Genomic DNA, 26,453 nt, shown 5'->3' with positions numbered 1-26,453 from the left:
TTGGTGATTAGGTAGGCAGGGAACTCCTTTATGATTCTGAACCACATTTAATCCGAAAGAGTCTATTAAAAGTAGGTGTTGGGGCTGCTCTGGAATGGTGTGTTGATTTCTTCTTTCGTTCATGCAAACAATATAAATGTTTCTATGTACCAGATGTTGTTCTGGGTGCTGGGAACACATGGGTAAGCAAAGACAAAGTCCTTGCCCTCAAGAAGATTACATTCTTTTGGGGAAGCAAATCATAAATAATGTATAATAAGTGAAAGACTAAGTCTTGGAAACATCTGGGGTGTGGACATTCGAGGCAGAACTTAAGAGCAGTCCATATTTTTGAACTATTGCATATATCTTTCCCAGCCTAAACTCACATATCTGGAATTAACTACTGTGATGGGTCGACTAGAGCATCCATTCATTTCTGTTTTCATCATCCCATTCAATCATTTAAGTATCTTGATATCATATGTTGTCTGACATTGTAGATGTATTAGTTTCATCTGATGTACATCATTACATATTTGGTTTTTAATGTTTTACTTACATATTTATAGGATTGATATTGAATATATATATAATTTTCTGTATACTTAGATACAAATACATAATTTATTGAGTGCTTACTATATGCCAGTCACTGTGCTTAAGCACATGCATTACTTCATTTAATCCTTACAACAGCCATGTGAGATAGGCACTGGATAGAAACTTGGTCTTAATAAAGTTAAGAAATCTTCCTAATGTCTCCCAGTAGCTACTTGGGGCTAAACCAGGATTCATATCAAAATCGGCCTGATTCTAAAGCCTGAGTTTTTAACCACTTTGCTGTATTTTACAAGAACTCTTTAAGCCATTTTGTGAGTTTTTAATATACATGTATATCTATATGGTGTAAATTATAAGGACGTAAAAAATAAATTTCTCCCTTACACTGAGATATTTTATTTTTAATATTGTAACTAAATATTGGTTTTTTTACTAGTATTTTCCAGAGAAAAATGAAAAAACTTCCAGACATGTAAAGTAATGGATCTAATAGGAACTTTCTATAGTTTCTAGTTTAAATTATTTCAGCAAGTATGTATTGTCTATCCACTTTGTGTTCTGTCATGGGGATAGGGCAGATACGATAATTGAAGCTCATTTGTAGTAATGGGAGAGGCACACAGGATGCATTAATTCTGTATAAGTACTTAAGTACCAAAATAGATGAAATGAGTATAGTGAGAATAGCATAGGCAGAGTATAGGAAGGAAGTGGCTGAAATCACTGTGAATGGAAGTAGTGAGAAAAAATTTGATCAAGACTCCATGACAGTAGAATTTAAGAGAGAGAGATCCAACGTAATATGACTTTTGTTACTTTGTTTGACGTGTAGTTCCAAATACAAAGCCAAATGTACTTTTTGATTGCTCGCACGGTGGCTTCCCTTTATTAGAATGGATAATAAAGAGTTGACTGTATTATTGTGTAATACTTGAAAGCAGAAAGCAAATTTTCTTGGTTATGTTTTTATGACTTATTTTTTAAAAGAGTTTTGCTAAATCATAAGCTGCTACAGATACTCAATTCTATGTGTAGTTTTTCCCTTTTTTCTCTTCATGTAATAGTTTGTGATTTATGTAAAACTACCAGAAAATTGTGGGCCAAAAGCTTCTCTAAAAACAAGGCAAAAACTTGACACTGCTTATATTGTTAACTGAAAAATCTATGTATATTTTACTGCCTGCTTTACCTTTCTGATTCAGGTGAAGTATTTGATTACTTAGTTGCCCATGGAAGAATGAAAGAAAAAGAGGCCCGTGCAAAATTTAGGCAGGTATGGAAAGTAGTTTTTTAACTTTGTTTTGCTAATGCTTTTAGTGATATACAATGGACAGTATCACAAACTGGACTTCAGAGTACATGGTATTTTAAAAAGAAAAATTCCTGCTTTCTTACACGTTTTAAGAATGGGAAACTGAAAAAGAAATTTGTTCTTCCTGAATTTAAATTAAGATAGTTGCATATGGTTATTTTTAGATGATCATAAATAGTGAAATGTTTTTAGGTGAGTCTCATTAGTTCATTGATAGCTTTGGAAATACAGACTAGATTAAGAAAGAAAAGAAATACTTAATCCTTTACCCAATAATTATCAAGTATTATTAGATTTATGTATTCAGTATATATGCGTAGTGCTTAAAGACATTGTATTTTCTTTAGTCATTAAAGATGTCTTGGTATTAGAACTCATATCTTTGTAGATTTAAAGATTGTGGTCAGTTTTATTTAGTCAAGCAGGCAAGAAGCCTTACAAATCTGGTAGAAGATTATGGTAAGATGTGTATATTTCCAGTTCAAATTGAACATGACTTGTTATAGACAGTATAAAATAAGAAAAAGTAATTTAAGTTCCTCTAGGATTTTACTTCTAATTTTTAGGAATGAAATGATTAAAATTAACATACTTTACAATTTACTATAGAAATGACAAATAATGAATTGTAAATTGTTCGTGAAATTTCAGCAGGCAACTTGCTATAGCCCAAAGTTCACCTTAGTGAATTTAAAATATTTCATTTAAAAATAGCTCAGTACTTCTGTAAGCATGGGTACTGATTCTCTAGTTAAAGGGGCCCTGTGATCAATAAGTTTGGGAAACACTGAATATGGATATAGGCTTACATGTATATTAACATGTAAACAATTAGAAAAAGTTGAAAGTTCTGGAGAAGGGGGGAAAAATCTGTTTCACCTTTTTTTAACATAGTATTCTCCAAATTGGTCACGAAGTGAATTTGTTTGATAAAACTCTGTTGTTGATATCTCACAGAGTTATGACTTTTTGGGACATAACTTGTGAAATGCTTTATACCAAAGATAGGCATAGCCCTTTGATTCAGGATAGCTTCCTAGAAATATTCATCCTAAAATAGCTGAAATCTGAAGACAACTGGTAATGAGGACAGGACCTTGAAGACCTGAGTGGGGTTCAGCCACTTACTGTTCAGTCCTCTCTGGTCCCCGGATGGAGGCTCACCTTGAGCGAGGCCCTGGTCATCACCTTCAGTGTCATCGTTCTCTCAGTATCAGTCACGCAGTCATAGTTAGTAGCCGACCACGAAAATTACACTGGACGTTAAATATTTCCACTGGGATCTTAATATATATTGTATAGACTGCTACTGTAGTTCTTTTTAGTCACCTGGCTGTATTTATTTACTGAAATCATACTGTGTGGAAATAACTGTGTTGGGTACTCTGTGGAATTGGAGAAGAGACAGTGCCTGCTATTACAGAGAACTTGCCCATCTTTCCCGATGGCTGGAACACAGACATTTTCATAAAGACCCAAATAATTACGAACTGGCTCTTTTTAAAAATAAAGTCTGAATTATTTTTTGAAATACTCTTCATGTTGCAGAGGTTGAGTGTCAAATGCTATTTAAGATGTAATATAATACGAAATATTTTCTTTATAATTATTTATTATAAATATTAAATGTATTTACTATCTGTATGTCTTCCTTCGGAATTAAAAAGGTAACTAACTCATCTTTTTAAAAACCAGGGATACAGACATACACAATTTAGTAGTCATTTGACAAAGGGTTATATTTGTTTTTAAATTTGCTTTTGAGATGCCTGTTTTTCTTTATAAATTTAAGATGATAAATGTACACTTTTATTTTTTGCTCTGTATCACTAAGTTATTTTTTAATTTTAACACCTTAGGAATGTACTGTGTTAGCAAGTATATACACATATATGTCCTTTACTTTATTATTGGATACAGCCAGAGACAATTCAAGAGCACTTCAGTAGCCATGGACCATGCAGTGCCTCTGCATTCCTGAAGTTTTAAGGACCTGAAAGAAAATTACAGTATTGATTCAACTCTTCCAGTATCAAGGCTACTACTTAAAGCTTGGAATTCCTGACTCAATTATAAATTAATTGCAAAGCAACCCAATATTTGTGCCTCATGGCAAAACACAGGTCTGAATTTAGGGTCAGTGCAGGGCTGATTGTAAATCATGTTTTCACGATCCATAAAAGACAATCATAAGGAAGTTCCTACATCCTACTTAAATGAGGTACAGAATGTTTTGGGATGGGAGGATCTGGCCATAGAATAATGCAGTAAAATTTAGGCTTGTGCATGGGGATTCTTGCAGTGACTCAAACAGAAGACAGAAATTGTACCCTGCTGGATAAGTTTAGTAATATTATAAGCCACCACATTAACTGACAGAAGTCAGAGATCATAGAGTTTGGGGAGAAAAATACAGAGCATTCTCTTAATTATCTTTCCATTCTTAAGGTTTTAAGGCTCAGGAGATTTTTATTCCGGAAACATCTGTAGAACTGCTTTCATGGAGACCATTCTGTCTAATATTGAGATGCATGTTTGATAACCAAATCATTTATCTATAACATGCCTTCTTCACTGTTACAAAGTGACTTGAAAATAACTATTACTAAAAATAACCTTGTAGGATATTCATTAAGATGTATTAATATTTACATGTAAGTGTGTATATCTCTTGGCAAATAAATGTGTTAAAGGAAATTGGATATTAGAATTTTAAAGCATATTACATAAGAAGACTAATACAAATATTCGTTATAAGATTCTGCTGTTTGGGGGGATTTGCACTTCAGATTGATCATAATCATTCACAATTGCTCTGCTTAAAAACATCTAGTGGTTCTGTAGTACCTGCTTAGTTTGGAATTCAGAGACTTACCAACCTATTAACGTTTATTCCCACTATTACCATTTTCCCACCTACTTTTCAAATACCTTGTGTTGCCTCAACCTCAGTGCATTTCACCACCTTACCCCTCCCTCCCTATCACCAGATCGCCACATCTTGAAATGTTACTGTCATTTGGGATGGCTTAGATCAAAGATCCCGTACTCCAGACAGCATTTCTAACTGAAATTGTTCTTTATTTGATATGATTTCCCTCACTTCTTTGTACCTCTGCTTCTATGATTCTGCCTTGTACTCTGGTTGCTCATATACATGTTCTGTACATGTTTTCTCCTAATCAGACTTTCAGCTCCTAAGGGCAGGGTCCGTGTAGTGTTCATTTTGTGTTCCCCTAGCGACCAGCACATTTTCTTGCACATAGCAGGTACTCAATAAACTGACTTTTGAATCTAAATGAACTTAATTGAATTACATATTACTCATTGTGTGTTGATTTTGTTTTGAATTCATGTTTCTGTCTGAACCATTTTAATATATGTTAAAATAATGTACTGAGCTATCAATCTCACTTCTACTTTGAAGGTTTTTTTTTTTTAACCCATATTTCTATTAGCATGGCCATACTTCACATCATCCTTAGACTTTTAAAAATCTCATTTCTATCACCATGTGTAAATGCCTAACCAATTTTCAGCATTCATGTTGTATTTCCATTTAACTGAATCCATAGGATTGAATGTTCTGCTGTGCATTAAAATGGCCGTCCTCCTGTAAATCAGCTATAACTACATGTACAAAATAGTTCTTACCTTGACTGCTATCTGATTCTTTCCATTTCTCTATTTTGTGTAGTAAACAACTATCAAAGAAGTGTTTATAACTTATTTCTCACCTGTATCTTGGCTCTTACCATTGGGTTCCACCTTGTTCAGTCTTTGTCCCTGAAGAGCCTGTGTAATGGTTAAAAATTATGATTGCATACAAAATCTAGTTAGGGGTAAAATACTTTGCCCGACTGACTTAATAACGAGTTTAGGATTAAATTTCATTTTTCCCTCTTTTTTTGATAATTGGGTTTCATCTTAAGGCTGACCAATTTTCCCATTTCTTTATATATGAACAAATACAGGACGATGCCAAATACCCCATTGATAAGTTCTTAATAAATTGGCCTTGCTTAAAAAACATGCCTTGAACACATTTGATAATAATTCCTAAAATAGACTGGTTGATGTGTTCCAAAGCTCTTATCCCAACATTGGAATAAACCATTCGATCAGAACTGCAAACTGTACACACTTGATCATGTCAATAGAGAAATGTAACTGCCCACAGAAATCTTCATGGACTCTGACAAAGAAATATTTTAATGAGAGAATGATGCTTGTCTACACTGTCCACATTTAAAAGTGAACTTTTCCTCATTTTAACTTTATTCAGAACTGAAGGAACAGGGAAGTTATTAAATACTGTGAAATCTAAGTTGGTAATTTATCTCAATTGGAGGTTGTCATTGGGGGGAAATTGCAGTGTTTTTACCGTAAAATAATTATGCATCTTTTATCCAAATATTTATTTTAGATTGTATCTGCTGTACAGTATTGCCATCAGAAGTGCATTGTTCACCGTGATCTTAAGGTAAGCCACTGATTTTATAACAAAAAGTCTTAATCATGAACAGATGTTTTGTAGTATTGAAGCCATTTCTGTGATTGCCGAATTGTGCCAGGCACTCCAAGGAAGGAGTTTTTACTTAATCCTCATGGCAACATCATGCAAAGCAGTATTTTCACTGAGAAAATGAAGAAAATAGGAAGGAGAAGTTTTCTAGCATTAAAGTCTAGAGGATTTGATTCACCATTCTCTATTAAAACAATTTAATAGAGAAATGTGGAACTTTGATAGAGAAAGTTTTAATAGAGAAATGTGGAACTTTGTCCCCAACTATAAATGCCCGAGATCCCATTCAGTCGGAAGCAAGGTATGGCACAGGGCCAGGTCTGTCTGCTGCAGGTGCCTACGTTCATTCTCTACACTAAAGCTCAAAGAAACAGGGGACGTGTCTTAACATGTTTTTGCAAACATCAAATGCATATGATGAGTATAAACTAGCATCCTTTGGAATAAGAAAGTGAGACAGTCAGGAAAGATTTGTGGCAGTGAACATGGGAGCACAGGTATCTCTTCAAGGTACTCTGTCATTTCCTCTGGGTGTATACCCAGAAAAAGGATTGCTGGATCATATAGCAGTTCTCCTTTTAGTTTTTCGAGGAACCTCCATCCTGTTTCCCATAATGACTCTACCAATTTATATTCCCACCAGCTGTACTGGGGTTCCCATTTGTTTTGCCAACTTGTTACCTTTTATAGTTTTGATGGTAGCCATCCTAATAGGTGGAAGGTGTTATCTCATTGTGGTTGTGATCCACGCTTCCCTGATGGTCAGTGATGTTGAGCACATTTTCATATACCTATTGACCATGTGTATGTCTTCTTTGGAAAAATGTCTGTTTAGGGACTTTTGCTCATTTTTTAATTGTGGTGGTTAGGGTTTTTTTTTGCTACTGAGTTGTATGAGTTCCTTATATATTTTGGATATTAATCCTTTATTAGATGTAGAGTTTGCAAATATTTTCTCCCAATCCACAAGTTACCTTCTTGTTGATGCTTTCCTTTGCTGTGCAGAAGCTTTTTAGTTTAAATGAAGTTTCATTTATTTTTGCTTTGGCTGCCTGAGCTTTTAGTGTCGTATTAAAAAAGTTAATAATACTGCACTGAATACTGGGAAATTTGCTTAGAAGAGTAGATTTATTTATATGAGTGTGCTCTTACCACACACACAAAAGTTATAACTAATTGAGGAGGTGATATGTTAATTAGCTTGGCTGTTGTATTCATTTCACTGTGCATGTTGTACACCTTAAGTTTTTATACCATTTTTATTTAAAAATATTGAATAGGAGCTCCTGGGTGGCTCAGTTGGTGGTTGAGTGTCTGACTCCTGATTTTGGCTCAGGTCATGATCTTAGGGTCGTGAGATCCAGCCCCATGAGGGGCTTCCTGCTCAGCGGGGAGTCTGCCAAACAATTCTCTCTTCCTCTCCCTCTCCCCTCCCCCAGCTTGCACACTCTCCCTCACTCTCTCAATAAATAAATAAGTTTTAAAAAGAAAGAAATGGTATGGCCAAATAGGTATGCTTTTTTTTTTTTTTTATGAAAGTAGAAAGTCCCGGACCTAAAATATTTGTCTTTTTTTCCTTTTTCTCTCTTCCTCCAAAGTTAACTTTCATCGATCCTTACGTAGGAATCTATTTTTTTTTTCTACTTTTCTCCCCATGATCTCTGTCACTTACTAGCACTGGTTTGTATTGTACTTAAAAATACTGTCTTAAGGGGTGCCTGGGTGGCTCAGTCAGCTAAGCGTCTGACTCTTGATCTCAGCTCAGGTCTTGATCTCAGGGTTGTGAGTTCAAGCCCTGTTGGGCTCCACACTGGGCATGGAGCTTACTTTAAAAAAAAATTGTCTTAAGCAGTTGTCAGAAGTCTAAATCCTGTATTTTGGCTCTGTTTTTCTGAGCTTGCAGATTTTCTACTGCTCCAAAATTTTCAATTTCTTAGTTTCCTCCAGTAACTATTTTAAGGAGAAATCACTTCCACAGAGAAAGAGAAAGTAGAGGACTGTCCCCTGGCTGTGTGTTTGACGCCCAGCCTATCATCTCATTTCTTACATGAACAGAAATCCGCCCCCCCAAAAAAAATCATGGTCAACACCCTGAGGTGTTCCCTCCAGTCTGGGGGATGGGGTTTCCCATGTGCTCCTGGAGCAGACCTCAGAGTCCCTTGAGCTCTGCTCTTGTGAGGCAGCCATCCAGACCTCTTCTAGAAACTAGGAAAGTCCAACTTGCTCGCACATGGCCTCAGAAATTTACACAACCAGGCCCTTACATCAGAACATCAAAATAACCTGGTTTTGTCACCCAGCCCATTAATGTTAGGATTTAAGATAAATCTTCCAAATTTATGTGCTGTTACAGTATTAATGTCATAAACGACACCTCGTTATTATCACATATCCATTTTTCAAAACAGATATCCCAAGCTAGCATACCTTAAAAAAGGAAAAGGGGGATGAGGGAGGGAAGGAGCTGTGTGGTGAGCAGAATGCCTGGCTCTCCAGCCGTACAGAGAGCTCTGGTTTTCGTTGTAGCCAAATTTTACTCCTTTCTGTAACCCCATAAAACACATCTACAAAATAATATATAATTTCCTTAGTCCATCCGTTATAAAAGAGTTTGAAACAAAACAAAAAAAGCAAAGCCTTTATTGAATTGCTTGTATTTACAAAAGGCACATTTAAAACTTCTTTTTTTTTTTTTAATGATTCTGATTTAGGATTTTGGAAAACCAGCATCTGAAAATATATGGGTGGAAATCACTGCTTTCTACCAAAATATACCTCCAGAAGAGAATTTAGACAACAAAAGGAAACTTAAAACACAAGGTCTAGTGGAGGTTGTGTTGTATTGTTTTGTTTTACTAAAAGAACAGAACTTTGCTGAGGAAGCATTCTATAAGAGAAGACAAAGGATTGAATTCAGTAGTCACAGAACCCCTGGCTGGCAGTTATTTTAAGTATACTCTCGAGCTTTGCATTAACCAACAGTGCTCTATTAAAATAGAGCACTTTTGAGTAAACTTGTTGGTTTAAGCCCAAGAAGGGTTAGTGTTATGTCAACTTACGTTTTTTAAAATAGGTCATATTAAGGTACAGTCCCAAGATGTTTCTTAACAATGAAGAAAAAAAAATGGGCTTAAAATAATGTGTGGAAGAAAAAGTGTTTTAAGTAACTTTTCTCAAATAGTTGCAGATACACCTATAAATGAGAGCTTCCCTTTTATAGTGTTAAAATTTAGTCTTATATAAATGTGATTCTGAACAGTTAGGCATTGAAGCACCATGCTGGGCTTCTAAATTTGATACTATGCTTAAAAATGAGAAGCAAGAGGGGTATCTGGGTGGCTCAGTTGGTTAGGCGTCTGACTGTTGATTTCGGCTCAGGTCATGATCTCAGGGTCATGGGATCGAGCCCTGTGTGGGGTTCCGTGCTGGGCGCAGCACCTGCTCCCTCACCCCCCTCCCCCCAGGCTGCACATACATGGTTGCTCTCTCTCTTAAGAAAAAAAGAGAGAGAGAGAGAGAAGCAAGAAATATATGTTGAGATCTGAAATAGTTGTAATAAATATTTTGTTTTATGTAGGCATTTACATTATCCTCTTTATTATTTTCCTCTTAGGCTGAAAACCTTCTCCTTGATGCTGATATGAATATTAAAATTGCTGACTTTGGTTTTAGTAATGAATTTACAGTCGGGAACAAATTGGACACATTTTGTGGAAGCCCGCCCTATGCTGCTCCTGAGCTTTTCCAAGGAAAGAAGTACGATGGGCCTGAGGTGGATGTGTGGAGTCTCGGCGTCATTCTCTATACACTAGTCAGTGGCTCCTTGCCTTTTGATGGCCAGAATTTGAAGGTATCCGGGAAGTTCGGTGCTGGTGTTTTATAGCCAAGCGCGATAATTTCAGTAACCGGTTATGAGTGCTTCCTTTGCCTTTTTAAGGAACTACGGGAGCGAGTCTTACGAGGGAAGTACCGTATCCCCTTCTATATGTCCACTGACTGTGAAAATCTTCTGAAGAAATTATTGGTGCTGAATCCAATAAAGAGAGGCAGCTTAGAAGTAAGTAATTTTTTGTACTCCAGATTTAAAGTTTAACAATTAAAATATTCTAAGAACTGAAGAGCATTTCAAATAATTTTTTCCCTGGTTCTTTTTGTTTTGTTTTGTTTTGTTTGGAAAGTTGGCAAGTCATGTAATTTGTTTAGAGCTAGGGAAGGTGACATGATTCTTTCACTACTCAAAAGTTGTCACAGTCAGTTTCTTTAAACACAATTATTCCTTCTTTGTCCTGCAATGAAGTATTAAATTAAGACAACATAAAGATAGGAATAAGATTGGCTTTTTGCTGGAGAAGGAGGAAAACCTGGCCTCTATCAGAAATTGCTTGCTCCAATACAGGAACTTAGTATGTAGCAGTATAGTTATTTCGAAGATAAAAAAAAAAAAGACAGTGAAAGTTCTAATCCAGTGAATATTTCATGACCGTATCTGAAATTAGAAGCTGATTAAAAGATTGTGAAGAAACCTCTCAATATCAGTACAGAAAATTTACAATTTAAGTAGAACATACTGGGAACGGGAATTTCATTTCTTAACACACTGTTCTGTTGCCTACCTACATTCCACATGTAAGGTTATTTATAATAGATGCTATTATGCTATTATAAATGTACCAAGTATGTTATAGCCAAATAACGTCAGAGGTTCACACAACCAAAATGTCTAACCTTTTTTCCTTCTGACACTGCAATTAACTTATTTTCTAAGTATTTCACCCATCTGTTTCTAAGTATATTTTAACCAATACTGAGATAATTTCAGAGATCCAGCATATACTCTTCACTAGTACTTTTTTTGTCTTCATTTATTTGCCTTAATTCAGAGAATTAACCCCATTTAAACTGTACTTTTTAGTGTAGCAATGGGGCTTTCTGGCACAGACTCCAGGCTGGGTAGAAGGCAGCGTTATAAGTGAGCCATCCCTGTGGACAGAGCTCACAGGTTCATTTGGGTTTTGTAATTTTATTTCCACAAATATTTTCCACTAAAAGATATAATATGCTTTGGTGGAAGTTAAGGGATGGTGACTTCTATTGGGAAATTATTTTAAATGCTTTATATCAGTGAATCACATATGAGATATTTTTTACTGACTTGTTTAAATGCAGTTAGTTCATTCCCATAAGTTTTGTGGGGTTTTTTTTCCCTTTGGGGGTAAAAGGATATATTAGTAATGTTTTCGTAGAGAAGGCTGCCTTCTTTCATGTTACTGCTTTTCTAAACTTATTTTTGACCATTATTCATAGGAAGTTATGTGAAACAGTGAAAAAGTTAAAATTGTTGACTCTTGTATCAATTCTAAAATTTTATGGCAACGGGGGCACCTGGCTGGCTCATTTGGAAGAGCATGCAACTCCCTGATCTTGGGGTCATGAGTTCAAGCCCCACATTGGGTGTAGAGCTTACTTAATGAAAAAAAAAAAAAAGAAGACTATTTAAAAAATAAAATTTTATGGCAACATAAGTCTTTCTTAATCCTGCTTTATGACCCACTTTTATCATAGGAATCTAGTTTACCTGAATATCACTTAATAAAATGTCCATAGTTGAGGCATCAGCTCAGCTAATGAGAAGAACAAAAAGAATATACAAAAATTATTATTATAGATGTTACAAATCTCTTAGTGTGTCTCACTTAAAGATGATTAATTTACAGTGCCACATATTTAAGTCTTTCATCCTTAGCATTAAAATGCAAAGGATTAAAGTATTAGAATTCTGGGCTGAATTTAAAAGCCATATTATTATATTAAAACATTTGATCATCAGACTCTCAATTTGATGTATTTGAGTATAGTCTGGAACCTTCTCTTCCAGCTTATCAAAACTAAGTTTTCCAGCCACAGAACCGTGAGTCTACATTGGAAATATTATCATAATATTGCAGATATCACCGTACAAAGTCTGGTCTGCTTCACAGTTCCCAGAAATAACTTTCCAGAGAAACCTGACACCATTTATTTGAAAAAAAAAAAAAAAAAAAAGGAAAGATTTCTTACACCAAACCTTGACAAACTCCGCTTGAGCTAGCAATGATGTCAAAAATTATTTTAGTCTTCTTTTATGTTTCATACCAACTTTAGTAGCAACTGTACAGCAAAAAAAAAAAAAAATCCATACACTCTAAAAAATAGCTATTTTCAAAACACCAGTCTTTAGTGTATAACCGTAAATTTTTGTACAGTAGTTTTCATATCTCATTGCATTCTTTTCTTTCTTTTAACTTAAAAGTTTTGGGTTACGTGCTTTCTACTTTATCATAAACATGAACTCCTTCCTTGCCAATAGCAATGTTGTTCTCTTTGGGTTATGTATCATCCCCTGCCTGTTGCACATTTGAGTTGTTTCCATTGTTTTTACTAAAAATAATGTGATACACTTTTTTCCCCTTTGGGATACATGCTTAGATATATTCTCCAGAATGTTTTTAGTATGTCAAAGGGTATAAACAGTCTGATAGGTCTTCTGTATTCATTGCTAAAAATTGTGTGACCTAAGGCATTTGAACGTATTTGTTCTCTACACCTGATTCAGTATTTGATATAATAATTTCTAGTATTTGATGCCTTTATGGTAGTTATATGGTTTGTCGTAATTGTTTTAATTTGTACTTATTTCATCAGCGATAATGCTTAATATTTTTAATGACTAGGTTAACTTTGCTTGTTTACATATAAGCTCTGTGTCTCTGAACTCCTTGTCTAAGTGAGTCTGATTAATCAGTCTTACAGATCTGTATCAGCTTTGTACATTTAATATGAAATATTTCCTCTGTTAATTCTTATATTTTTTTTTAAAATGGAACTTTATATATTTTTTTTCAGTGTTAGCTTGAGGATCAAGAGTTACTGATGAGAGCAAACACTAGTCTTTCTTCACTATATAATTTGTTAATGTTGAAATTCAATTGAAAGAATCTTATGCGGCTGTTTATTATCTTACTAAACTTCTCATTTAACTCAGATAGCCTCCTGTTGCTTTTCAAATAGGATTACATACTTTATTAAAGTCTTTCTTAAAGCCTTCTATGTTAAGTACCGTTTTTATTCCCCATGAAAATAAAATGAATGAAATTAGTTTCACATTCTACTTGCTTGACCTATTGTTGTCTCTAGAACTAAACAGTTGCATAAATTTCTTCAGGTAGTATATATGAATGCTGGCAGAGCTTGCTCATTATTAAATGGGAGGGGTGGTTTCACACATTTTAAAAGGATTTGTGTTTGATGTTGTACACTATATTTTTTCCTATTTTTTGGAATATTGATGTGTCTAGATATTTTTATTAGAAAAAAACAGATAATTTTTTTTCTGCTGTCCTCTCTATATATGTCTTCTTTAATTTTTCCAGTCCTTAACCAGAATGGACTGTTACCTTTCCAAAATCATGCAAAATTTGAGCCTAAAGCAAAGCCCCTCCTTATTGCCCTTTCTCTGTCATCTGTGTTCCTCCTCAAAAAAGTATTTATTTTTGCTTTAACACCTTTTCAGCTGCTGCTAAGATGATCTTAAAAATCTTGCTTGTATCTGTCCAATACCAGAGGCAATAAAGCAAATAATAATCTTTTTTTTAATGCAAGATTTCTAAGTAGAGATTCAGAAGCATATGGTGAACTTTTACAGAGGTTGAAACCATTTAAGAAAAATTATTTCCATCTGGCTGTCGTAAAGTCCATAAATTTTTAATGTGCACCTAAAGTGTAGGGTTATATTTCCATTGTTAATTTATTTCTTTATAATTCATCTGAATCCGTTATTTTGATAGAATTTCTCAGCAAGCAGTTATGTATGTTCATTGGCAGTGATGGCTAGAGTAAACTCTCTCTTGTTCAGTTTGGAATCTTGTTTGACCTCTTGTTTCTCATTTTGAGATGTCTCGGGCGCCTGGCTGGCTCAGGCAGTGGAGCATGTGACTCTTGATCTTGGGGTTGTGAGTTCAAGCCCCATGCTGGGCGTAGAATTACTTTAAAAAAAAGAAGAGAGAGAGAGAAATCTCAAATGAAATCCAAAGTGGATTAGTTTATTCAGCTGGTCTAGTGCAGTTTGCTGGCCTGGTGATTTGTACCCTGCCTGAAACCACACGGCGAGGGTTATGTGAATACTCCCCTGTCACACAGCATTTCATTTCTGGGGGCATTTCTGCCTTGGCCTCAATACAAACTCTGGTTCCCACGGAAGAATTCTGTATGGGCATGAGGTTCACACAACTAAGGCTTCTTCCACATGGGTCTCCTCTCACATACATCCATATTTTGTTGCTCTCTGTACTTGACTCTTGAAAAAGTACTTCACATTTAGAATTAATAGAGTTAATGTCCCTACATGTTCCTTTAAGCAGATTTCCTTCCCTACCTTTGCCTTCCTTTCCTTTTGCCAAAGGAAATTTTTCCTCAGATTATTTTTATCTTGCTTTGAAATCCAACTATTTTTGTGAGACAGACTCTTCTGAAGGGACTCCCGGCGATCCCCAGTGACTACAACAAGTAGAGAGGACAGCACAGCTGTGTCCCTTCTGTCCTCACTGCCCTGTTGTCTTTCCTTATCACTGCAATTTTCTCACTCTCTCTGGATGAGCCTTGCCTCGGATCTAACTTTGTTTGAGGATGAGCGGAGTCAGTGCTCCTGCCGTGTTTCCTCAGAGTGTTCTTCTCACAGTGCGATTTCTAAAATGTTGCATATCTTCCTTGTTAATAAAATAGAGCATTTCACCATCACCCATCAGATCACGTTTAAATTCACCATGTGAAGATACTGTGTCTCTCATTCTTTCATTGCATATTGCCTTGGTTCTGAGTCAGAGAGCTTCTTCACTACGTCCTCCTTCCATCCCTCTGCCTTGACTCTCCCACCGATCCACAAGCTGTTGGTATTCCCAGAGTCACTTCAGATTCTCTCCCCTTACGATTCCTTCCCTGAAAACTCCAGCCCACACTGCAAGTTGCCCTTTTGGTCTCTAGTAATATGTACTGCTAATAGCACAGTTTTGAAAAGTTAATTCTGTTACATGTTCAGATTTTTTTCAGGTTTTATGAGTAAATCTTATTTCCCCAAATAAAAGACAAGTTGTCTGAGGGTTTGGTCCACATACATATTTTTCCTAGATGTAGACAGATACATAATGATTATGAAATGAACACCAAATAACCACAGTTTAATTGAGAAACATCAGAAAATTTGGATTATCTTCATTTTGCTTTTAATTGCTTATCATCTTACTATCAAATCTCTTATTGCTCCTATATTTCTTACTTAATTCATAGATACCCTATTTACTCTACCAGGCACTTGAGTTAAAATCCTTAGAACCCTCTTGGATTCCAGCCTTTCTTTCCCTCATTCCCAGAACAAATTCTGTCATCAAGTGCTTCGGATTATACCTCTAGGTTTTCCTTCCATTTCCTCATGCCCAGCGCAGCCCGAGGTTGTTTGTCTCCTGACATTCTAGCGTCTTCCTTAGCCATCTTCATTGCTAAGCTCCTCTCAACACTTCGCTGCACCCAGGGCTTCTGTAACAGCCTTATTTTAAAATACTGCCCAGTTCAAAGCAACAACAAGCATGTGTGCTGGGAAAGATAGCACAAGGCACAGTCTTTATCCTCAGGGACTCTAACTGTAGTGTGGGAGATACATCTGTGCTGTCTCAGTATCTCCTCAGAAAAGCTCCCTCTTCTGTACCGTCCCACCTCCTCTCTGCTGACAGCTCGATCTCTTAGCCTTTGTACATATATCTTCCATTTTAGACAAAGGCACCCTTCAACCCCGCAGTCCTCATCTACTATCCCTTCTTGTTCCTCCCTTTCTGGCCTGACTTTTTTTTTTTTTTAAGATTTTTCAATTTATTTATCTGAGAGAAAGAGAGAGCACAAGCAGGGGGAGAGGGAGAAGCAGGCTTCCCTCTGAGCAGGGAGCCCAACGCGGGGCTCAATCCCAGGACCCCGAGATCATGACCTGAGCCGAAGGCAGACGCTTAACTGACTGAGCCCCCCAGGCACCCCCAGCCTGATTTTAAAGAAGCATCTCCACTTAGAGTCAGCAGTTCCCCGCCTGTGTGGTGTTTGTCCTTGCACTGCCTTCTGGCTCCCAGCCCTGCTGCTCCCCTGCAACTGCCCCCGGTGAAGCCACCTGTCTTTGCTCCTCAACACAACCAATTACTGACTTAGTGGTCACCTTCTTTGCAGGACACCACTGTGTCCTCTTTCAAAAACTCTTGCCTTGCCTCCCAGGTCACACTGTGTAGATTTTCTGCCTCCATTTACTCTGTGGGCTACTTTTCTTTCTAACCCTTAATTGGGGCTCTGCCATGGCCCCACTTCTACTCGTTCTGAGTCTATTCGGTATTCCTGGAAAATCCCACCCGCTTTACAGCTTCTGTCATCCTGTGTTGGCTGTTCCTGAATCTCTGTCCCCAGCCCAGATTTCCCTTGAGCTTCCCTGGAGTTTACAGAACGGGTCTATTTGAATAACCCGTAGCACCTCAAACTCAGCTGCTCCAAAACTCAGCTGCGTGCTTCCCCATCCAGCCTCCTTCTCTTTCTGAGGTGGCTTTCTCAATAAATGGTGTCAACCCCTCCTACTCAGCTGTCTACACCAGGAACCTGGACACCGTCTTCACTTTCTCTGAATTGTCTCACCTCTTCATACCCCTGCATATCCAATCACAAAGTTTTGTTGATTTTTACCAGCCAAATATTGAAAATGTCTCTTTCCCGTTGCTACTGCCTCATTTCATTCAGACTAGCATCATCTCTCTTAGATTCTCACTAAAGCCTCTTCACTGATTTCTGGGCCTCCAGTCGTGAACCCCTCCAAACCACTCTCTGCACACTGGCCGGAGAGACTTCAGAATCATACTCTGCAAAGATGTCCCTCACGGGATTGAAAGAAACCCTCTCGGTCTGGTCCCTCTTGATTTTCTCCCCTCATCTTTGCCTCACCACCCCTCTCACACCGGACACTCGGGTCATATGGAACTTGCCGCCCCCCAGACAGGCGCCACCGTTATTTGCCCTTGGGCCTCTTCACACCCACCATGTCCTCTGCCTGGGTCGCTCGCTCACGCTCTCCCTTCTAGTTCCTTGTTGCATGATGAACTCTTACTCTTCCAGAATCTAACTTCCACTTACCGAAGATTTGACTGTTTATAAATCTCACTCCATTAGTTATTATTTTCAGACTCTTAACATTTCATCTTAGACTTGAGAACATCATTGAGGACTTAATTTGAGTTCATTTGAAAAACCAGAAGTATTTATGTCTAGCTTTTGTTCGTTTTCTTCTTTGCCCGGCCTCATTCATCATCATATCAAAAAACATGCAAAGAATTCCCATTAAGAAGTAGTGTGTTGATGAAAGGACAGTTAGACTTCTTTGTATTGGGGGGGGGGGGTGTGTGCCCGCATGTGTGAGCACAGGTATGTGCGTGTGCGTGAGCACATGTGTGTGGAGAGAGGTGGGGTTGATTCTGTTTATTTTAAACATGTTTAAAGGCTTTCATTTTTAAGCTTCAGCCTTTTGCGCTGCCACCTCCATGCGCTGGCTGTGGAATGTGGAAGTGAGTCACTCGGTGTCGGGGAGTAGGAGGCTGGATTAGAGCTTGCAAAGTGCAGGCGGGATTGCATGTGCTGTGGAGCTGTCCTGACGTGGTCCCTTGTATTCTTTGAGGGTTTTTATTATGTATTCTCCTTCCAACCTAGGAAATTCTACCGACAGCAGAATTTTACTTCTGCAGATACTAGGGCCCAACTGCTGTCTAGGCTTCTGCCAGACATAGTATTTGAGAAGGGGGAGAAGAGGAACAGGAAGGACCTTAATATTTTGGGAAATCATGTAGCTGGTATTGGCAGCTCTGCTTTTATCCTTTTTATTTTTTTCCTGATGGGCACCCTCCCCAACACTTTCCCCTTATTGATGAATAATCACTAAAGACTTAGTGACAGCATTATTGTTTTTCAAGTTTGTAAATGGGTCTACTTTTATTTAAATGTGCTGGATAAGGTACTTAAATTTCTGATGAGAATATGTATCGCATATTTTTATCCATTCATCTGCCGGTGGACACTTAGATTGCGTGTCTTGGGTATTGTTAGTGATGCTGAAGTGAACATGGGGGTGCAGATATCTCTTCAAAATAGTGATTTTTGTTTCCTTTGGGTATATGCTCAGAAGTGGAAAAAAGAGAAATCCTGCCATTTGAGACAACATGGATGACCTTGAAGACATTATGCTAAGTGAAATAAGTCAGACAGAGAAAGACAAAATCTGTGTGATCTCACTTATATGTAGAATCTAAAAAAACACAAAACAAATTTAGAGAAACAAGAACAGATTGGGGGTTGCCAGAGGTGGGGGATGGTGGGTGGGTGAAATAAGTAAAAGTGGTCTGACGGTACAAATTTCCAGTTATGAGTCAGTTATAGGGATGTAATGTACAGTATGGTGACTATGGTTATTTATACTGTATTGTATATTGAAAAGTTGCTAAGAGAGTAGATCTTAAAAGTTCTCATCATGAGGAAAAAATTGTTAAGCATGTGAAGTGATGGATGTTAACTTACTGTGGTGATCATTTCATAATATTTATGTATATGTTTATATATCAAATCATTATGTTGTATAACTTAGGGTAATACAAAGTTATATGTCAGTTACATCTCAAATGGGGAAAAGAAAGAAGAAAGTTAGTGGTGAGCTGTTAAGAGTTACATGTCTGCATAATTTTAAGCATATATGAATTATCTACAAATTTGCATTGAAATATGTATCATGTGACCAAAACCTTTGGAAAATTCCTCCCAGCCAGAACAGCACTATTCTTACAGATTCCAGTTCTTAGAGGCCTGCTCTGGCATTCTGTCTTCTAGTGAATGAGTTTAGCTAAATATTATTAAATGAGGGGAACGTATCTGGGCAAACAATTAGCCTCAAAAGGATCTCTATATGGAATTTTATTTTTCTGATTAGTAGAATATTGGCAAGTAAAGTTACAAGATGGAGAGTATACTTTGCAGGGCCTGGAAAAAGCATATTAATAGATCAACACCTAAAATGTTCTTGAATGAAAACCTAGAATTCAATAGTTATAAAATGTTAAAAGTTTTTCTAAATTAATACAGAATCATTTCCCCAGAATTATTCCCCACTAGTTGCCTTTTTGTGTGTGTAGTAAAAAAAACACATAAACGTATACTCTTTACAATTTCAAGAGTACATTACAGTGTTGTGACCTCTGTGTACATTGTTGGACAGCAGATCTCCGGAACTTGTCCCCCTTGCATGAGTGAGACTCTGTACCATCGAACAGCTCCGTTACCCCCTCTCCAGGGGGCAAACACCATTCTACTGCCCGTTGCTAGAAGTTTGATTACCTTAGATACCATCATATAATGATCATCGTCTTTTTGTGGCTGGCTTATATCACTGAGAAATGTCCTCAAGTTTCATCCACAGTATAGCATATGGATTGCCTTCTTTTTAAGGCTGAATAGCATTCCATTGTGTGTAGATACATTTTCTTTATGCATTCATCCATCAGACATTTAGGTTGTTCCACATCTTGGCTATTGTGAGTTATGTTGCGATGAACATGGGTGTGCAAATACCCTTCAAGATACTGTTTCAGTTCTTTTGGATATATTCCCAGAGATGGAATTACTAGATCATATCTATAGTTCTACTGTTAAATGTTTTGAGGAACCTCCGTACCGTTTACCGTAGCAGCGACACCTTTTTACTGTCACCCCAACAGTGCACAGGGGGTCCGGGTTCTCCACATGCTCACCCATGCTTGTTATTTTCATCTTTTTTGATAGTAGCCATCCTAACAGATAAGGAGGTGATACCTCATCATGGTTTTTATTTCCCTGATGATTAGTGACGTTATAGCATCTTTTCATATGCTTGTTGGCCCTTGGTATGTATTCTTTTGGAGGAAAACCTGTTCAAGTCCTTTGCCCTTTTCTCAGTCAGGCGGTTTTTGTTGTTACTGAGTTGCAGGATTTCTTGTACATATTGTGAATATTAACCCCTTATCAGATATACAGTTGTGAATATTTTCCCGTTCCATAGGATTCCCCCACTAGGTTGTGACTATTTTCCCGTACCATCGGGTGCCCCCACTAGGTTCCCTTTTAACAACCCAGGACTCTTGTTTCAACAGCCTCACTTAAGTTTGACTCTGGTAATTCACACCAGTCCCTATCTTTATCCTGATTCTTGCTCATCCCTGTCTCTCGGCTTCCATTTTGACCATTCTCCCCTTCCATATTATCTGAGCTGCCTTTACTGACTAACCCTGATTTCTATGCCCCACGATCTCTGCTTTCCTAACGTTTTAACAAATGGTGACTTTAAAATACAGGTATACATATATTTGGTAAAAGACCAGGAAAAAGAGATAGTCTCTTCTAAATGTAATACTATGAAGGAAAGGTTGAAATCAGTAGGTCCTTAGGTTAAAACTTTTAAATGAGAAGATCCTCCTTTTAGAGGACTATGGGCAGCAAGCTACTTTGAATGGATACATTTGGTGAGTGTGCCGGATGATAGTTGTAGTTGTCCAACTTATGTAAGTGTGTCCCAAAGTCCTGTGCCTCTTGTTGGCCTGCTAATCAAACTGGAAACTAACTTTAGATAGAAGACATCATGATACTCGTTGAGTAAACCAATAAATTTCACATTTACTAAAATAGAGCTAAAATAAGTGGTGGAATGTTCTGATTGGCCAAACATAATGTAAAGTTTATTTCCTAGCAAATAATGAAAGATCGGTGGATGAATGTTGGTCATGAGGAAGAAGAGCTAAAGCCATACACTGAGCCTGAACCAGATTTCAATGACATGAAAAGAATAGGTAAGTATTTAAACACCGTGAGATGTGCTGGTCCTCCACTATAAGAGACCTGTCGTCTACCAAAATAGTGTTTAAAAATATAAATAAGAAACAATTTTTATTTGAAAAATACTTGCATTGTCATCTTTTCTTTCCATCAATATACACCAAACATTACAAATTTCAAGTTTGTCTGCATGTATACCATGATCTAATTCAGTTGTTGGCAGCAGTAATATAAAAATTAAAATAATGTAGATGAACCTCATTCTTTTCTTTCAGTAGTTCCTAAAAGCAGGAATGACTGGTTTAAGTATCAGCACTGGTCAGACTGTTAAGTATCAGCAAAACATAGCATGTATTTTAGCTGAAAATGTGGAGGCACGTGAGCTGAAGGGATGAACACTTTGGCTCTCCCTTTCAATTTTCCAGTGTCTCGGCAGGGTGCTTCCTCCCACACCCAGCGGCATCTGCTTCCATCCTGTTCTCTGCATTTCTATCTCCGTTACCAAAGCCATCAGAGACTCACAAGTGAGCCATCTCTGCTGTGCCCCTCTCTGACTTGAGAGCAGAGGGGCCAGTGAGGTCTCACTATTCTAGGGTGTTTGGAATCCAATAAGAACAAGCATTACAACCTTCCAAAGAAGAGTCAACCTGCCTTCAGATCAGAAAGCAGAAATTGTTAAGAGATGAGAGACACCACTCCGTGTGTGGCTAAGAGTGTGTTAAGAGATAGAGAAAAAGAGAAGGGATCTTGTGTATGTCACAGGTAGTGTGTCTCCGGCTGGACAAAGGCATTCAACTCAGGAACGCGTTAGGTGCTGAGAAGCGGACTAGGCGCCTGAGTATGGATCCCATGATACGGATAGTTTCTGCGTGAAAAATTGTCAGTGTATAGGATCTAAATATGCAGTATCCATATATTAGTAATCCAGAAGTTTTTATAGTTAACATTATACTTTAACATTTCAGAATTTAGTTTTCATATTTTATGTTGGCAAGCTTGCTTACATTTGTTGGTTTGTTTGCGAAAATAAACCCATTTTCGGAAAATTTTGCTTTTTTTTTTATTTCTAGACATCATGGTCACCATGGGTTTTGCACGAGATGAGATAAATGACGCCTTAATAAATCAGAAATATGATGAAGTTATGGCTACTTATATTCTTCTAGGTAGAAAACCACCTGAAGTAAGTTCTTTACCTTTTTAGATTAACGTTAATTATTTCTTGAGACAAGTGACAGCTAAGATAAAATGTCAGCTGTTAGCACGTTCATTCTGTGTGGTATCAAAAGTAATATAAAGACCCTAACATTCTTACTTTTAGAATTCAAACTCAAGATGCTAAGTTATGAACTGGTTTCATTTCCAAGTACCAGGGGAGATTCTGCTATGAAAGAGCAGACCAGGTGCCTCGCTTAGCTCTGAGAGGCACACGTAGTCTAGTCTTTGAGAAGGAGTTTCCCCCAGAGTTGTGTCTCCGAAAGCAGCAGGCCCGCCAAAGGTAACGTGGTCATTCTGGGTGTGCAGAAAACACAGTGACCCAGACAGAGGAAGGGACGGCATGTAAAACAAAACATGTATCTAAAGTGATTTAAAAAGATGGGAATGGGAAAAGGCTGTTCGGTGATATTTTGCTTTGTAGAACGTCAAGTGGCTTTGAGGCTTTGCAGTTGGGAATTCTCAGGGCCAGGAGAGATCTATAACAAGGAGATAGATTCAGGAAATAACTGTGTACAGATGATGGTTGAACCACAAAAGCAAATGATCCTTTGGGACAGCAAATAATAAAGGTATAAACTGAGAGTCAAGAACAGAGCCGAGCACATGGACAGTTTGTTAACAATTAAACATCTGTGGGAGGCATTTTATAGAATAGACTGAAATTATTTTTAATTAGATACTGTTAGTGAAGCAGCACATTCAGCTGACATTTATTGAATCTGTCCTGTCCTGGAAACTGCTGCATACCGTAACCAGGAAGCTGAGAAAGTCTGTGCTCTCAAGGAACCCTGGGTCTGGAGGGGAGATGCGCAGTCAGCAGTGTGGTGCAGGGTGCTGCCGCCCTGATCAGCGCCGGGCATGGGGACTCCGGGACGCAGAGCAGGACAGGCACCCACAGCAGCTGGATGGGACAGGCCATGGTAACCCGCTGAAAACGAGGATGTGAGAGACCCTCAGGTCTCCAGCATAGGTGACTGGTTTTGTAAGGTGCATTTGCCAGGATATGAAGAGCGTGTGATTTCAGGGGGAAGGTGGGAACTTCATTCTGTTGGGATGGTTGAACTTGAGATTCGTGTTGGGCGGGGTTGTTCAGGAGACGTTTGGAGACACAGGTCTGGCTTGGAGGGAGTGACTCGGGCAGCCTCAATAGGGTGGGAGCTGTGGTGAGAGGAGCACCCATTAACACACCAGCAGCTCTTCTAAGGACTTCACCGCAGGAGCTCATCTCACCTCTGGGCCCTCCGAGGAGAAGGGGAACCTCAGTGGAGGCATTAATAGTTGGGGAAGTGGCATCAAAGAAGCCAAATCAATTTTAGGAAGTGGGAAATAATACAAATGGTTATTTCTGAAGTCTTTGACCTGTTTCTACTTAGCCTTTAGATTTCACTCCCGAGATCTTTAATTTTCCTATTAATTTAAATATAAAGGAAGCCCTAGCATTACAAGTATACAACCCAGCCCAGGCTTGAATTAAAATGAAGTTTGACTTGTATTGAGTATAAACTAATGAGGCTATTCTAAGTCAGAGCCTGAACTTTGGAGCCAGATTCACCGGGTTTGAATCCGCACCCCTTCTCCGCCCCAGCACAGCCACTGACTGTGCAGCTTAGGCACTTGCCTTAATTTCTCTGTGCTTCAGATCCCTGGTGCATGAAATGAGGATAATAAATAGTACTTAGCTCTGAGGGTCTTCGAGGGTTAAATGAATTAATATTTCCACAGTGCTTAGAACAGTTCCTGGCACATTACTGTGTGTTCTGTGTTATCTATTACTAGTTTCATCATCAGTATTACTTTGCTGTTTGCCATTAGTATCTTTACATATGAATTTAGATTTTCCATTGGGAAGCCAGTGATTGAGTGAGAAGTTTGCCAGCAACAAACATCTTCTGTGTTTTGAGGAGAGGGATAGTGTATCAACCCCCAATTTACCATGCTTGTCTAAATACATGCAGTTTCTTAATCAGAGCCAATAAACCACATTTGCTCTGTAAATATGGTAGAAAGAAAAGATGTGTGTGGAGTTACAGTTTTAGATTTTATCCTGCGTTTGAATCCCAGAGATGTCCCTTGATTCTCTTAACCACGGTCCTTCCATCTGTGAGGTTGAGGTTAATAAACAGCTGCATTGCTGTCATGACTGAACAAAGTAACACATAGGAAGAGCTTCCTTAGCAGGGGTGCCTGTTTATAATAACCATTCAATAACTGGTAGCTGTTATTTGGTGTTTTGACTAAACTAAGACTCCAAAGCCATTTGTGCAAGATCACAGAAGAGTGCGCGCACTCATGGAAGCACATAGCCAGTTCCCTCCCTCCCTGGTCGCCAGCTTGCGGTTCTGTATCCGAACTTTTTTTTTTTTCCTTCAGTTCTGATTCTCTTTATATGGCCTGGAATAGATTAGAACATCAATCAAGAGTGCATATTGTTTGCATAAACATTTTTATTTTAAAATCTTTGTGCAGGGGTGCCTGGGTGGCTCAGTCGGTTAAGCACTGGCCTTCTGCTCAGGTCATGATGCCAGGGGTCCTGGGACTGGGCTCCCTGCTCAGTGGGGAGTCTGCTTCTCCCTTTCTCTCTGCACCCCCCCTACTCGTGCTCTCTCTCGCTCACTGCCTCTCTCTCTCAAATAAATAAATGAAATCTTTGTGCGCTATCTTCTTCTTATAGTTTGAAGGCGGTGAATCGTTGTCCAGCGGAAGCTTGTGTCAGAGGTCACGGCCCAGCAGTGACCTGAACAACAGCAGCCTTCAGTCCCCTGCTCACCTGAAGGTCCAGCGGAGCATCTCCGCAAACCAGAAGCAGCGGCGTTTCAGTGATCATGGTGGGGGAAAAGTCAAATAAGTGAAAAGACAGACCAGTCCTACTCAAACTTGTATTTACTGAGCATTATACATTCATGTCTTTATGTGCTTGTGTCATTTGTTATCACAGATCTATATTATTGCGTGATTAATATAATCCCCTTTTCAGGGACTAACCTAATTTTTGTAATCAGTTTATTGTTAGTTCCAAGTATAAAATACGCAAATAAAGATATTTTTAATTTAGCGTTTTTGTTCGTCAGGAGAAACCATGTCAGTTGATTTTCACCTAATTATGCTCTTTAATTTTATTATAGCTGGTCCATCCATTCCCCCTGCCGTATCATATACCAAAAGGCCTCAGGCTAACAGCGTGGAAAGTGAGCAGAAAGAGGAGTGGGACAAAGACCTAGCTCGTAAACTTGGCAGCACAACGGTTGGATCAAAAAGTGAGATGACTGCGAGCCCTCTTGTGGGGCCAGAAAGGAAAAAATCTTCAACTATTCCAAGTGTGAGTAAATTTTACAGTATATCACCCTTGTTGTGGTTATTTGTTTTCAGATTTTTTTTGTACAATCTTTGGAAAACTTTATCCTTTTCTAAAAACACGTTTCAAAACTTTAAAGTGAGTCATACATTTAAATAACATGCAAAGGAGGCCAAGCTTCTCATGATTACATTTTAAGAACAAAAATATAAAATATGAGTTCTTAAAATAACACTTACCTCAAAGTAAGATTTAAAAACCTCACTGTAAAGTGGTACATTAAACTTTCCTGCCTCATTTTTCCTGTTTCTAATATTTACTTAAAACTATATTGGTGCACTTAATTTTATATTTACAGGTAAGCGGGTCAATGAAGGCAGACCCCATTAATGATTAATTTATAAAGTGAGCTTACATTATTCACTTAAAATAGCAAATTTGTAGGGGTGCCTAGGTGGTTCAGTCGGTTGAGCATCCCGACTCTTGATTTCAGCTCAGATGATGATCCCGGAGTCCAGGGATCGAGCCCCACGTCGCGCTCCCTGCTCAGTGGGGAGTCTGCTTCTCCCTCTCCCTCTGCTTCTGCCCCTTCTCCTGCTCGTGCGCACGCGCTCTCTCTCTCAAATTATAAATAAATCTTAAACACAGAAACAAGAAACCCCAGCAAATTG

At 38.1% G+C, this 26,453-nt stretch overlaps 1 protein-coding gene across 4 annotated transcripts in view; it reads left to right on the top strand.

Moving 5' to 3' along the window:
- MARK1 (microtubule affinity regulating kinase 1) overlaps positions 1-26,453 on the top strand; it is a 122,180-nt gene that overhangs the window by 75,204 nt on the left and 20,523 nt on the right. For all 4 annotated transcript variants that reach the window (XM_027611599.1, XM_027611598.1, XM_027611597.1 and 1 more), the window contains exons 6-13: positions 1,746-1,816; positions 6,282-6,338; positions 9,994-10,230; positions 10,318-10,437; positions 21,187-21,286; positions 22,343-22,455; positions 25,162-25,315; positions 25,613-25,806. In XM_027611599.1, the coding sequence (XP_027467400.1) occupies positions 1,746-1,816; positions 6,282-6,338; positions 9,994-10,230; positions 10,318-10,437; positions 21,187-21,286; positions 22,343-22,455; positions 25,162-25,315; positions 25,613-25,806 (1,046 nt within the window). The remainder of the gene's footprint in view (positions 1-1,745; positions 1,817-6,281; positions 6,339-9,993; positions 10,231-10,317; positions 10,438-21,186; positions 21,287-22,342; positions 22,456-25,161; positions 25,316-25,612; positions 25,807-26,453) is intronic.

The sequence above is a fragment of the Zalophus californianus genome, chromosome 10 (genome assembly GCF_009762305.2).
Source record: "Zalophus californianus isolate mZalCal1 chromosome 10, mZalCal1.pri.v2, whole genome shotgun sequence".
Lineage (NCBI taxonomy): Eukaryota > Metazoa > Chordata > Mammalia > Carnivora > Otariidae > Zalophus > Zalophus californianus.
This window is presented reverse-complemented; position numbering and strand designations above follow the sequence as displayed.